This window comes from Mercurialis annua, linkage group LG1-X, assembly GCF_937616625.2.
Source record: "Mercurialis annua linkage group LG1-X, ddMerAnnu1.2, whole genome shotgun sequence".
In the NCBI taxonomy this organism is placed as follows: Eukaryota; Viridiplantae; Streptophyta; class Magnoliopsida; order Malpighiales; family Euphorbiaceae; genus Mercurialis; species Mercurialis annua.
In genome coordinates this window covers 13,069,753-13,085,998 of record NC_065570.1, presented here as the reverse complement: position 1 = coordinate 13,085,998, position 16,246 = coordinate 13,069,753, and the positions used below count along the sequence as shown (strand labels likewise).

Here is a 16,246-nt window from a genome sequence, read left to right as displayed (position 1 = left end):
TGAATTGTAATTTTTGTTTTTGTTGTACATTTGTTGATTTGTTTTACAGTTTTAGTAATGTTTGACAATTTTTTTTTTGTAAATACTATTAAGAAAGGATTTGATTTTATAATGATATGATAAGTGTATGATAATGATAAGTGTATGATAATTATATTTTTCTTATCTGACTACTTTCATGATAGTTATATGATAATATGAAGTACAGTGATCACGCATATATGATAATTAGTATATTTGAACCTGTAATTATTGTTTTTACAGATTACTATATGCTAAGGATGTGATACAAGAGATTTGAATGAAGTGAAGAGTATTTAGGATTGTCTTCAAATTGAATATTTTTTTTAATGTTTAATCTTTCATGTATGTTAGTAAAACAAGATTGTTTGTTTATTATAATGATTTTTGAATGTTGCTGATGATATTATGTCAATTAATTTGTTTGTTTAAATTTCTGATATATAATTATGGAAGTATAACTAAAATGATAAGTATATGATAATTCATGATAAGTGTATGATAATCAGTATGTTAATCAAATGATTCTGTATGAATGTCATATGGTATTAAGATGATGAATGTATGACAATCAAATGAAAAGTTTATGATAATCAATAGTTAATCATGTGAAAATTATATGATATTAACATGATAAGTGTATGATATGAGTGTGATTTCAAAACGATAATATCTTTTAGAAAGTATAATATAATATGATAAGCATATGATAACATATTTTTAAAACTTTTTCTTACAAATTATTATTCCAAATTTATGACAATAATTCATGATAAGTGTATGATAATCAGTATATTTATCATTTATTTATCATAATAATTGTATGATTTGCTTACAGATTTCTACTCTAAACAATTTACAAATGAAAAGTGTATGATAATGAAAAGTTTATGATAATCAGTATGTTACTCATGTGAGAATTATATGATATTAACATGATAAGTGTATTATATGAGTATGATTTTAAAATGATAACATCTTTAAAAAGTATAATATAATATGATAAGCATATAATAACATATGATAAGCATATGATAACATATGATAAGCATATGATAACATATTTTTAAAACTTTTGACAGATTATTATTCCAAGTTTATGACAATAATTCATGATAAGTGTATGATAATTAAATGACAAGTGTATGATAATCAGTATATTTATCATTTATTATCATAATAATTGTATGATTTTCTTACAGATTACTACTCCAAACAGTTTACAAATGAAAAGTGTATGATAATAATTTTTGAATTGTTAAATTTTTATTAAATGAGAAAATGAAATGGAAGATTTCAATTACATAATAGCAGTTCTATTTCTTTTTGGCATATTTCTACAAGTTTTACGATTATGTCCATAAGCTCTACACCTTGTACACCTGTTCTGTGTCTGTTGTTCTACTACTCTTTTTATTCTTCTCTTCTCTGGCCTTCCTGCTTTAATTCTGCCAACAGGAGGTAAGACAATATAATTTTCTACCTCAGTAGGTATATCCCATGTGTCTTCTTTATTTACAGGGTATACAACTTCTTCATATGTAGCAAGCATCTCTTCATTTGTGAAGTAATTTGAGCAGTATTCATGTGGGTCTTGATGTTTGTCATAGCATACAGCAGAAGCATGCCTACAAGGAAGCATATCTACTTGAATTTGTTGCATGTGCGAGTCCTATCCTTCATGTTAACAGTAAAAGTACTTCCCAAGTCAATCACACTGAATATGTATTCATCTGAAGTTCCATCCACCTGATGGCCAGAAGATAAAATTCAACATATGATAAATCAATGATAATGTTATGATAGTTAGATGATAAGTTTGTGATAGTCAGATGATAAGCTTTGGATAGTCAGATGATAATGTTTATGATATTATGATATTAAGATGATAACCATGAATTTAATAATTGTTGTAAGCTAATTTATGATTTACCTTGAGTTCCATTGATTCTAAGTAGTTTTCCCTGAGAAGAGTTTCATATTTAGTTGACAACTTTGTGAAATTTCCTTTAGCAAGATTTTTGTTTTTGCAGCTCCATCTTTGAACCAAGTTCCTTAAGTATTCCATAAGCATTGTAACTGGTAATTCTCTTGCTTAACTGCTGCATTAAATGACTCTGCTGTATTAGATGTCAAAATATTGTACCTTTTGTTCACAGAATGTGATACTGCCCACTTTTTCAATCCAACCCCATTGAGATATTCTGTAAGTTTTGGACTGGTCTTGTGTAGTTCGTCCATATGTATTTTGAACTCTGTTTTTGTATAAACTCTTGCATCTGCCATGAAGAGATCTTTAATTTTTTTTGTGCTGTTTCTTGAATTTGTATTTCACATTATTCATTAAATGATAATGCAAATGTCATGTTGAACTTCTCCTTCAAAAACACTCTCTATTGCTTTTTTGATGTTGTCGTGTCTGTCTGAAATTATACACATTTCCTCTCTTACACCAAACACGGATTTGATGTTAGTAAAAAACCAATTCCACGATGCATCATTTTCTGAATCAGTAATTGCAAATACAAGGGGGAATATTTTTCCTGCAATATATAATATGATATTAAATTAATATATGCAATAAAATAAGATAATAATAATGCTATTATAATATTATGATAATGCTATGATAATATTATGATAATAATAATGCTATGATAAGCAGATGATAATTGTGTGATAATGTAAATATACTATGATAGTATTATGATAATCCTATTTAATTCTATTATCATCAGAAGATTATAGGATGAAACAATTATGATAATGTAATGATAAACTCATGAATAATTTGATTATAAGTATTATTTGCTTACCAGCTGCGTCATGCATTGAAGCTGAAAAAAGAGTACCTCCATATGGACCTTTCAAAAAGGTTTCATCCACAATCTTAATAGGAATACAGTGATTCCATCCACTTATTGATGCCTTTAGTGACATGAAAGCATAGAGAAATGAATTATTCTCATCTTTTTTCAACATTACAACTGAACCTGGATTTGTTTGCTGTATCATGTAAAAGTATCTTGGTAGTTGAGCAAATGAATTTTCTGGTTTTCCTCTTAGAAGCTCCATTGCTATTTCTCTACATTTTCAAGCCTTCTAGTAATCCAACTTAATGCGATAATCATTTCTCATATCTCTGATTATGTCATTAGGTGTATAAATTGTCTTGACATCCAACAAATTTGGTTTTATGATTTTTTCTATTGTTCTTGAGCTGACATATTTATTTTCCCCCATTCTAACCTCCAATAAACATGTAGGACTATTATTGAATTTTCGCACCTGAAATATTTTGGTATGTCCAATTCTTGATGCATAAAATTTCCATTCACAATAATCATCGATACATTTTAACCGGTACTGTCTTGTGCAGGATTTTACAACCTGTATCATTTATGATATGTGTATGATAATTAGTGATATGATAATAGAAAAGATAAACAGATTATTGTATTTAAAAAAAGATTAAAATAAAAGGATATAATATAATATTACCTTGTATTGAAAATGGTCTGCTAATCCATACAGACTCATATCTGTTATTAGTGTCTCTTTGTCTATGAATATTCATCCTTCTTCTATTTTCTGATTTACTTGTATGTTTGGAGCAATATCTTCTTCAAAATCATGTTCTTGAAGATTTTCTTGAAGGTCGCATAGAAGGTTTGCATATTCAATCATATCCATATTTGTGTTAGATATTTCTTTTGATCCATATGACTGATCATAGAGCAGTGATGTATTGTTTTTATAAACAAAACTTGAACTGTTTTCTTTGTTTGCAGCTGATGATGATGATGACTCCATTAACTGCCTAGATTCTATTTTATTAATAACAACAAAAATTGAATATTTTGTGAAATTATTTTCATTCTTCTTTAACTCTAAATAGAATCTGAGACTTCCTTCGTCTTCAATTTTCATTGGAGGATAATTGTCACGTATCAGAAATTTTATATCTAACTGTACTGCACTATCTTGTAGAAGCAAATGTTGATATACTATTTCATAAAATTCTTTGAATGTGCAGTCCATTTCCAATAAAAGTCCTGTTATTTGGAAGTCAACAAACTTGCCTTCCTCAGTCCATTGTCCATTATGTTGCATTAAGACTTGAATATTTTTCATTTTTTGCATGTTATAAAAAATATGATTAGCTTATGATAAATATATAATCATACTCTTTTATCATCAAGTTAAAGCAGTTATCACCAAGGTATTCTATCAGCAGATTATCATCATAATATTTTAACACATATTCTTTATGATAAATATATGATAAGAATATGATAAGATGAGTCTAAAGCAGTTATCACCAAGGTATCATCAGATTATCATATCATCACAAATAACTTAAGATACAAGTTATATTACATATACTTCCATGATAACAGCTCATTGTAGCAGTTATCGCCAATGTATGATAAGAATATGACAATCATACTCTTTTATTATCAAGCTAAAGCACTTATCACCAAGATATTCTATCAGCAGATTATCATCATATTATCATCATAATATTTTAACACATATTCTTTATGATAAATATATGATAAGAATATGATAAGCTGAGTCTAAAGCAGTTATCACCAAGGTATCATCAGATTATCATATCATCACAAATAAATTAAGATACAAGTTATATTACATATACTTCCATGATAACAACTCATTGTAGCAGTTATCACCAATGTATTAGCACATTATCATCATATTATCATCATATTATCATCGTACTACTAAATCATCATATTAATAAAACATTTAGAATCAGCAGTTATCACCAATGTTATCAATTTTATCATAATATTATCATATTATCATCACATCTCACTCTAATTCTCATGCAGTTATCATCACATTATAATCGTGTTATCATAGATAAATTCAGATAGAAGATTTGAGAACATTATCATCATATTATCACATATACTTCCATGATAACAACTCAGTGTAATTATAGAGCAGTTATCATCAAGATATCAGCACATTATCATCATATTATAAAAAAATATATTCAGATAGGAGCTTTAAGCACATTATCATCATGTTATCACAAATACATTCAGATAGAAGTATTATTACATATAATTACATGATAACATCTAACTTTAATTATCAGGCAGTTATCATCAAAGTATGAGTAAATTATCACCATGTTATCATAAATACATTTAGATACAAGTTTTATTACATATACTTCCATGATAACATCTAACTTTAATTCTCAGCCAGTTATCACCAAAGTATCAATACATTATCATAATAATCTTAATACGTATATTATAATGATAACAGCTAATTTATTTTTTGAAAATTAAAAAAAATAGGTAAAAACTGTTATTTACCTTGAGGAATATATAAATTGTTGAAGCGAAAAAGATTTTTGATGAATGTCTAGCTGTTCTTCAGATTTATAACTGAATCGGTTTGGTTATTTTGAAATCGCGAACTTGAAATCGAGAGCTTGAAGACGAGCTTTCAGAGAGAGAAATTTGAAGAGAGAGAAAAAAAAGTCTCGTTGTTGTGAGTGAATTTATCAGCTGGGAGAAAGGTAATTATTATATAGGAGGAGTAAATTCCTAAATAATTAGATGCGGAGAGTAAAAAGTCAAAAAGTAATATATTTTTGAGGTCATTTCAATATCTTTTCCGTGTTGAGGTATTTTATCATATTATTTTCTTATTTTAGGTAAATTCCAAATTTTCTCTATTATTATAGATCTAAATGGTTGCAACCTATTATTGGATTTATATTGTTATAAATCTATAAATTTTATGTTGTAATTTTTTAGATTTGTAATTTTTATTTTATTATTAATGTATTTGGGTGACCCTTGATGGTTATTGTAACCCTATTCGATAACTGTATTTTTACAGCTTTCATCATCTTTTTTAGAATAGTTTACTCAATGTGTTGAAAAACCGTTCATGTAATTTTTATTATGATTAATAAAAATTCTAGCCTTTGTTAAAAAAAAAACACACATTATTTTCTCTTTCATATCACATGCAACTCTCATAAAAAAATATTTTCACTCAAAAAGTTAATTCTACTCTATCTAATACTATTACATGTTCTAAAATATTAATCATTTATATTTATATTTCACATAGAAAACTTTTATAATTATCTTTTTATTTAAATATATTATCATATTTTTTATTTGATAAAAAAATGTTTATATTATATTTTATAATTTTATAATAATTAATTATTAAAATTAAAAAATCATTTTTTTCATATAGTGTAATTCTTCTATATACTCTTGAACATTAATATCTATAATTATATTTTACACAATAAATTATTTTTAAATTTTAAATAAAAATATGATGATTGTTAAATTGAAAGTTATTTTTTTAAAAGTTATATTTTTCTTTCTCATACAATATAATTATCCTATGTACACTTAAATGTTCATCAATTATAATCGTATTTCACACATTTAGTAATTAATTCTACTTAAATGTGTCGTCGTATTTTTTATTTATAAAATTTAATTGTATAACTTTAATTTAATAATAATAATTATTAAAATTAAAACTTTATTTTTTTCTCATTTAGTACTATATATTCTTAAAACACTGATTATTTATAATAATATTTTACATAATAAAATTAAAAAATAATTTTATTTAAATATTTTATCATACTTTTTATTTATAATACATGTATTTCTAATTTAAATAATTTATATTTATTATAATTAAAAATTCCAGCTGAACCCGATTGAACCGGTCGAACCATGAACCTCCGATGAAGCCGGTTTGATCTCCGGTCCGGTTTTAAACACATCGATTTCTGCTGCTCCGCATCATTGTTTTTGCAAATTTGGCATTCGTAATGTGGTAAAAAATCTAAATAGCAAAAAGAAAGTCAAATGAAAAAGAAAAGGCAAACCTTTTATAAAAGTTTCACAAAATTTCAAGTCTTTCAATTTTATTCATTTTGTCTTCAAATGCACGATTTTGTAGCAATAATGTTAACTATGTAATTTTGCTCATATGGCGCCTACGTGGTGTTTTTAAAGGCTTGCTACGGGTTTTGGAACAATTATTCCTATTCCCTAGCGCCGGTCGCGGCTCGAGATTTTGGATCGTGACACTGCATCTGGAATTCAATTTAGCGGGCAGAGATAGACTTATCAGCCTCACAATCTCTGTTCTTCACATAGTCAGCCTGGGAATTGTGGTTGGATCCCTCCAATTGGAAATGTATTAAAAATTAATTTTGATGGGGCATATAGGGAAGCAACAAACCGTGGAGCTGCAGCTTGCGTGCAAGAAATAACCAGGGATGAGCCATTTTCTCCTGCGGAAAAATATTCAACAACGTTTCGTCTCCGGCTATGGTTGAAGCTTTAGCCCTTCGTGAGGCCATTCAATTGGCAGTTAGACTCCAGTTGAGAAACCCAATTTATGAAGGAGACGCTAAGAACATCATCGATGCTATGAAGACGAATGTAACTTATAACCTTGAATGTTAGGCTATTTTAGATGATTGTAGAGAGATTAGTGTAATCCATGCGTTCAATAAGTTTCTTTTTATTAAACGGAATTGTAATTGGGGCTCATGTAGTAGCCAAAAAAGCCCTTAGAGAACCAGAGTTTTGTAACAATTCTCTAGCCCAATTGGGGTGGCTAGATTCGAGAATTTTATTGTCGATTATCAATGAAGATTTGTTCTTTCCGGCAAAAAAAAAGTATTTGGTCATAAGATACTAAATATGTATAAATAGTTGGCATAGCCAGAAAATTCAGTGGGGTCGAACTGCAAAGAAGGAAACCAAAATCGACGACTACGTCATACCGACTACGGTTGAATTTAAAATCAGAATATCTTTCTCAAAGAAGTTTGCGTCTCTAACCAGGACGAGCGCACTATCCTGCAAGTGGCGGAGCCACTGTTTAAATAACAACTCTATCTTAGGCTAGGTACATTTTTTTCTCATACAAAATTTAACTCAAATTGAATGTTGATCGTAGTCATTTTTGCTAAGGGTGATATTGATTATTTTTATGCGGATTTAATATAAATTAAAAATGTGGGTTGAAGAAAACACAATCAAATTATTCATTCCAAACAGAATTAACAAACAAACACAATTTGATTACATACCTTGATAGACTACTTGATGGTCTAAACAACATAACTCTTGAAGTCCATCATATACTTTAGCTTCAAATGTAGTAATATTTTCCTTATGATCCTTTGCGTCTGACATGCCGGTTCGTGAACACCAGTCAAATTCAGGGTCTTATTGATCTTCAGTTGATGTTGGACTTTTTAATGAGGTATGAAGTACGCCAGCTCCATCCCTCTAGAATCGGGTTAGGACATTAATTTTATGTCCCGAGCAGGGCCGAAAAAATCCTGCTAATTTATGGGCAGGGTCAGATTTTTATTGCTTTGCAAATTTCTATGTAAATCCGAAAAAATTCAGCTGGAACCTGCATTTATAGAGTGCAAGATCCGAGTTTGAGTAGAAAATATGGAATACGGGCTGCGCTCAAATCGGAATTGGACTTACACAAAAATTGATTAAGCTCTCCAAGTCCGGTCCGGACACGGCCCATGAAAAGATCTAGTGAGGTACCATAATTTGCTCTTTTGATACCATGTAATTATTTTTGGTGACGAGAACTCACTCTACTGAGTCGAAACTCAATATTATTGTCAAATCCCGGGATGTGGATCGCCCACAAGCCCACATACCTAATAATTTCGGGTTATAATGGCCAGCAACCCAACCTCAACCACTCCATATTAAGAAAGGGCGTAGCCGGAATTCAAACCCGCGACCTTTGGCGTCCAGATGGCTGAGGTTTAAACCTTTAAACCAAACCGTGTGGCGATACCATAATTATTATAAAACGATTGGTTTTTATTTGTTGTAACTGAAAGACAAAGAATGTTGTGGGTCAACCAATTTGAATATGCAAAAGTATGAACAAAACTTGCCATTCCACTTTTGGAGAATAAACAAAGTAGAGAAATAAGTTTCCAAGATTCTTTAGTAGTGCATCAACTTGTATACATGAAGACGCACCAATTTTGTTCCTGCATGAAACTTTATTTTCTAATTCCTTTGGAGACGATAATGCTTATCAGCAACACATGTCACCCATCGTATGGCTACAATTATTGATTCTAGGTCCCTTTCCTGCATTGCTTTTCCAAGATCCTGATAGCCTTAGCCAAGGCCGACCATGAAATTAGGTTTTCGAGTTTAACAACGCACTTCAACCATCAATATAAAAGTAGTGAGTGGGCTCCATTTTCCTTTGACAGGCATTTTTCTATGCACCATGAATATAAAAGAAGTTCAAGTGAGTGGTCCTTTCTTTAAAATTAAAACCCTTTTGGATGTAAATGATAGTCTTAGTTTACGCTTAATTTATCGTTTGATTTTTAAACTATACTATTTCATTTGAACTTGAGGGGGTTATGTTCACGATCTACACCGTTCATTATAAAATGAACGGTGTAGATCAAAAAAGCACAATTTTAATCAAATTAATCTACACCATTCATTTTGTAATAAACGGTGTAAATCGTGAATATGACCCCCTCAAGTTCAATGAACTTGAGGGAATCCCAATCCCTAAATGTTTAGTAAGTCATTAAGTTCATTTAGAATATTAAAAAATTGAAATTCTTGCAACCTATTTACTCTGGTTCGATTTCTATATTAGTTATTCAATCCATCTCCTTATCATTTCTAATATCTTTTCTTAATATTTAAATTGAATAGATTTTAAAAGTTAATTGAAGTATAGTTTCGGTGTGTATATAAGCTCTTATTGTGAGATAAATAACAAAATTCAAGAAGTAAATAAAATTTAATTGAGATCGACATAATAGACGGACGAAAAATGGATAGGTGAAGTAAATAAAACACACAAAGTAGATGGACAAAATAAATAAAATACCAACATTTTTTAAATTATATAAACATTTTCTTAATATATTGAGTAAATTATTTTAAAAAGAATGCTGTAATACAGTCATTGAATAGGGGTAATGATAATATTTTAAATGGTCAACAATTTTAAAAAATAGTCAGCAATTTTTTGTCAGATTTTTTTTTTTTATGTTAATGATTTTTTTGTCAGATTTATTCATATTTACGTTTGTCATCAATCGAAACATTTGGACAATATTCAAACACTAGCAATCAGTATAAAGTTCTCTATTTTTTTGTAGTATCTTTATTAAAATACACGGGACAAGTTATGTTTTCTAAATTTTTGATGGTTTTTGTACTTTAGTGAAATCCATTATTATTATTATTATTATTATTATTATTACTATTATTATTATTATTATTATGAAATGAAGGTGTAGTTCTCAAGATAAGATCGATTTGGATCTTTCTTTCTTAGGAAGTTCAGTTTTAGGTGATCGTTTATTAGTTAGTAAAAGTTATTTAACAAGGCAGGGTTTAATCGTTTGTTTGTAATTCAGTTTCAAAATTATTGTTATTTTAATTTATTTTCATTTAATATAACTAGTTATATAAAAGTTAAAAATAAAAAATTTAAAATTATTTATTTTGTGAACTTTTTAAAAATAAAGATTGCATTAATAATAAAGTTGGACAATCAGCAAGTACATATTTCAGAATATTAGAAGAGATAAACCCCATTAGCATATGATAAAAATGAGGAAATTACATCCTATAACTCATTTTCTATAAAATTATACATTAGTGACTCATAAAATCTCTCAAATATTTTTAAACTTTTATGTTTATACCTCATTTTATTTTGATTCCTATTTTACCCTTATTAATAAATGGAGGCTATTATCCTCTAGAAAGCAAATCGTTTTTTCTCTAACGTCGGAGGAGGAGCGCTAGCCTAGAACCTCGAGACGCTGCAACAAAGGGAAGAAGATGACGGATCCGCCATCAGAGGTCCTTCTACTGTTGTAAATATGGCGCTTTGGATTGTTTTGATTGTGTTCTTTTCATATTTGTTTCCTAAATGATAATGTAAAAAATGTTTGATGGAAATTTGAACTGTTTATAGATTATGACTTATTTTATTTAATATCTAATAATTTCTATTTGAATCCTAGGATGCTTAGCTGTTACCAGGATTGTACTGGGTATGTCCTTAATTGCCATGTTGCTGCTTTAATTCGGGTGTTGTTAAATTGTTAATAACCCTTGTCAATGTTGTTCTATTGATGGATTAGTAAATGATGAATTGCTTGAGTTTGGATTGTTTGGTCTATTTTTTATAGATTATGACTTTTCAATGATGGATTAGTTAATGATGATTGTTTGAGTTTGATTGATGATGATGAAGAAAGTGTTTCTATTCATATAAATGATGAATTGATTTATTGTGTTATATCTTTGAAGGTTTAAAATTGGGCACTAATTAGATATGTCAATCCTCCAAAAATTCCAGAATATTATGAATTTGGAGTTCCGTCACACGAAACAACTAGCAAATACTTGCAGTGTGAACTGAAGATATACCTTGAGTTTGAGTTGTACTAAATGTATTATATCTTGTTGTTGTAAATTTAATTGAGAATATCACAGTGAAGTTGTAATGTGGACGCTGCTGAACAGTTGGCAATGATGATGATATGTTGGTCTATGTATAAACATTGTCTTGTGAAATCATTCATTTAGCAAATTTCTCTCTTATTTGGAAAAGAAGTTGTAAATGGATATCAAATTTATGCAGATATGACTTTGGTTTTCTTGTTTCATCTACTTTGAACTTATTAATATTTCATTTATGGGATACAATTTCTACTAAAAAAATGTTTTATAGTCTTTTTTTAATTTATAATTTATCATCAACTATAAATAAACTTCAAATCAACTCTTAATTATTTAATATTAATAACTAACTAATAATATTTCTTTATCTATTTTTATTTTATTTTATTAACACATTAAGTGAAAAAAATTTGAACTAATTTTAAAATTGGCTTTAAATATAATGCCACTGTAAATTAAAATCAACTAAATGTCAACTAAAAATCAACCAAATATCAACCAATTAACTTTTTATTTTTTTTTCACGCGAAATAGTTCAAAATTATTATTACCATTTTCCTTCTCCTTAAAGTTGACTAGTATCGATTTCGACTGTTTCGACAAGTTTTTGTTGAAACTCTTCTTTTGAAATTTGGCAAAATTTTAAAGATCAATTGAATGTCAACCGGATATCAACTAAATATCAACCGAAAGTAAACCAAAGATCAACTGAAGATCAACCAAGTGTCAGTTTTTTTCACTGATAAGAGGTCTCGTATTCGAGCCTCACTCCCCCCTCCCTAGTTATAAAAAAAATTGTAATATTTTGAGAGGAAAATAATAGTGCAAATTTAATAATTTTAAAATCAGTTAAAAATCAACCTAAAAGCAACCAATTGTCAACCAAAAATCAACCAATTATTTATTAAATATCGACCAAATATCAGTCAATTAAATTTTCATTTTTCTTATGTAACACAGTATAAAATGGTTGTTATCATTTTTCAATTTTAATAGACTCCCTTTATTTAGGGATTACAAATAAGAAGAAAATGGATTTCAAACCTTTATAATTTCTAAAATTTGTATTTGATCTTGTTACACTGAATTCAAAAAATAAACTATAAGGTCGACAACTGTCAATTTTAATTTTTTTGATTTATTTTAGATTTGTTGAACCTTTTTTTTTATAATTTGACTAAATTTAAAAGAGCAATCAAATGTCAACTGAAAATTAATAAATTTTCAACTAAATGTCAACCAAATACCATCCAGTTGACAATCTAATATTTTCACTCGAAACAATTCAAAACTATATTACAGCCAGCCTAATGCTATAAATGGAAGCAATTCAAGACCAAAACATCTTCAGAATATTTATTAGTTTATCATATTTTTGTCTAACGATGGAACAATTTATATCAATTTTAGATTTAAAAACATTTATTAATTTATCATGTGTTTTTATAGTCATGAACTGACTCATTGTCAACTCTATAATATATATTTATTAGTTTTTTTGTGTATTTACATAACCCCAAATCAACCCATTGTCAACTCGATATCAACTGTACATAAATTAATTAAACTTAAAATAACCTAAACAAGGAGTAAAATCAAAACAATAGAGCAAATATAAATACAAACAGTTCTAATCTCAAAAATACAAACTATTAATGATTAACAATTTCTACAAAAACACATAAGAACAACAATAATTACATACATAAATAAACAAAAATGAAAATCGAAAACAGACCTACATAGTCTCCCTTAAAGAGGTAATTAGTATCAGGTGCTTTCTCGCCTATCCTAAAAAGCTTAATCAGATCATAAAACTGTCCATGAATATCGCCGCAAACAGTCACCGGACATTTGACCGGCTTCACGTTCCATTCCTCTACTAATATCGCTCTCTCTTGATCGCATAGAGTTTTCACCTCCGTTTCTGGTAACAAATTGCACTCCATCAAGTGCTCGATCTGAAGGTCTGAATCCTCGTGCGACGGCATCCTCTATCTTCTTTAATCCTACGGTTCACGCCAAAACAAGAAAAAATCCACAAATTTTGAATCGCGAAAAAGATTCCAATGTTAATAAATTAACACTCTATATAAAAATGGCATCACTTTTGGAGATCTGTTTTTTATTCACGTTCTTTTTGTGTTTTTGTCTAAAAAAATAGAGAAAATGAACCAGACATTTGAAAAAGATGAAGATGCTAGTAAAAATGAAGGTTGAAGACAATCAGCATCAGTAAAGGATATCAACACCTCAGCATCAGTAAAGGATATCAACACCTCCTCTTTCCTCAGACGATTTCATTTGTAACTCTACTTTCTCCAGGCAACAAGTTCCTTTTCCGATGAATTAACAATTCTTCAAACAGATGATCCGATCTGTTCTAAATCAAATCATTACTATTAAGCGACGGTGTTCCTTGTTGTGGGAGTGGAACATCGGGCGGAGGAGTTGGAGGCGGTGGGACTGGATAGGTTGGTAGTGGTCTCGGAGTTGGTATCTCTGGAGGTGGTCGAAGTGTCGGCCGGAGATCAGCGGAGGTTGCCGTAATGTTATTCTTAGCAGGTATGTTGAGAAGGAGGGCATAAATGTCCTATTTTAAGAATAAAGAAGGGCAGAATTGTCCTATTTTAATAGTAAATCTCCTTGTTTTTAGATTTGAGGTATTTATGAAAAATTAATTTTTTTATTGAGAGATTTCTGTATATCTCTAATAGGTGATGTATTTATGAAAACGAATGGACTATTTGGGTGATTTGTGTGTTTAGCCCGATAAAAATTAGCTTAACAAATAACCAATTTAGTTAAATTATGTGATTGACATGTTAAATTTCCTGCTTGCAAAAGTAACCTTTTCACAATAGTTATCATATATCACCAAACTGTCTTCGTTACAAAAGGAATCATAATTCTCTAATTTATCCATTACCTCCTTTGCATCAGATTTAATTACAAAAATAAAATAAAATTGGCTTTCTTCGTCAAAATAATACCATTTCGAATAGCCACATCTTTGCCTTATTAAATTAGAAATTGAGAGAAAAGTTTGATATTATTGATAATTGTCAATGATGATTACAGATTCTGCTTTTATATACAAGTAGTGGAAGCCATGTACATATATTCAGCTTCTACTGAAGAACGAGAGACTATGACCTATTATTTGCTGTTCCAGAAAAGGAGAGCTTATTTTAAACAGATACAGAAACCAGTGACTGATTTTCTTGAGTCGATGCAAGATGCCTAATCAGAGTCACTATAAGCCATAAGCTTGAAATCGGTCGTAACAGGGTAAAACAGGTCGAAATCAGAACAATCCTTTAAGCATTAACAAATTTGAGAGAAAAACAAAAATTTTATTAATGATCAAAAGCTGAGAATTACAACTGCACAATCAGTTTATATACTCACTGATTTGCTAAAAGAAATAATGACCAAAATAACCTCTAACTAACTCTCACAATGCACACACTCTCAATCATGCAAGATGCATGCTTGCTGAGCTGGCAAGACAGCTGGAAACAGCTGGAGCTGGAAGCTTGAATCAGAAGCTGAAGTTGAAATCTTGAAGCTGAAACTTGCAATAGAAGCAAGATGAACCAGGAACTGCATTACCCCCCCTCAAGCTGGAGCATATATATCCAGAATGCTCAGCTTGGAAATAGCTAGGAGAAAAGCTTGTGGAGCTAAAGCCTTGGTAAAACAGTCTGTTAGTTGATTAGCAGTAGTGACTGGTAACAAATGAATCAAACCAGAGTTCAACTTTTCCCTAACCACATGACAGTCAATCTCAATATGTTTAGACCTCTCATGAAAGACTGGATTGTGAGCTAACTGAATAGCTGATTGACTGTCACAATATACTGAAGCAGGTAACACAATATTCTGCTGTAAATCATGAAAAAGATATGCAAGCCATTGTAGCTCACAAGTTAGAGCAGCAAGGGCCCTGTATTCTGCTTTAGAGCTGGATCTGGAGACTGTGGTTTGCTTTTTGGATTTCCAGGAGATCAATGACTTGCCAAGAAAAGCACAAAATCCTGAAATTGATCTCCTAGTGTCTGGACAAGTACCCCAATCTGCATCTGTGAAAGCTGCTAATTTCAGATCAGAAGAAGCTGAAAAGAAAATGCCCTTGCCAGGAGCACCTTTAAGATATCTTAGAACTCTATGAGCAGCAATTAAGTGTGTTTCTGTAGGACAGTCCAAAAACTGAGAGAGTTGTTGCACAGAGTAAGAGATGTCTGGTCTAGTATTGCATAAGTACAAGAGCTTGCCTATGAGCTTTCTGTACTCAGAATTGTCTTTAAGTTGAGTATCAGCATCCTTGATTAGTTTATGAGAAGTCAGCATTGGGGTTGGAACTGGTTTAGAATCAATAAAACCAGATTCTGTAAGAAGATCAACTGTGTACTTCCTTTGAGTCAAATGAATCCCTGAAGAATTTCTGGCAACTTCCAGGCCTAGAAAATACTTTAGGATGCCCAAATCTTTGATGCTAAACTCTTTATGTAAGTAGGATTTGATATCAGCAATGTCTGTAAGAGAGTTGCTGGCCAAGATCACATCATCCACATATATAAGCAAGGCAATGAAGCTAGAACCAGACTTCTTTATCAAAAGACTTGGATCAGAATCTGCAGATTTGAATCCAATAGAATGTAAAGCACCTATCAACTTGGCATTCCACT

General features: G+C 29.8%; 1 protein-coding gene and 1 long non-coding RNA gene across 2 annotated transcripts; one reads left to right on the top strand and one right to left on the bottom strand.

Annotated features, from left to right (window-relative positions):
- Positions 1–1,321: 1,321 nt before the first annotated feature.
- LOC126665163 (uncharacterized) lies at positions 1,322–1,663 on the bottom strand. Its single transcript, XM_050357877.1, has one exon. The coding sequence runs from the start codon at positions 1,661–1,663 to the stop codon at positions 1,322–1,324; it is 342 nt and encodes a 113-aa protein (XP_050213834.1).
- A 9,095-nt stretch (positions 1,664–10,758) lies between these two features.
- Positions 10,759–11,754, top strand: LOC126664787 (uncharacterized). The gene is made up of 2 exons (XR_007637471.2): positions 10,759–10,949; positions 11,403–11,754. It is a non-coding gene; the product is annotated as an uncharacterized LOC126664787 (long non-coding RNA).
- Positions 11,755–16,246: the final 4,492 nt, after the last annotated feature.

Coding starts and splice junctions, on each gene's coding strand:
- LOC126665163 (XM_050357877.1), bottom strand. CDS start 1,663: ATGCTTCCTTGTAGGCATGCTTCTGCTGTATGCTATGACAAACATCAA.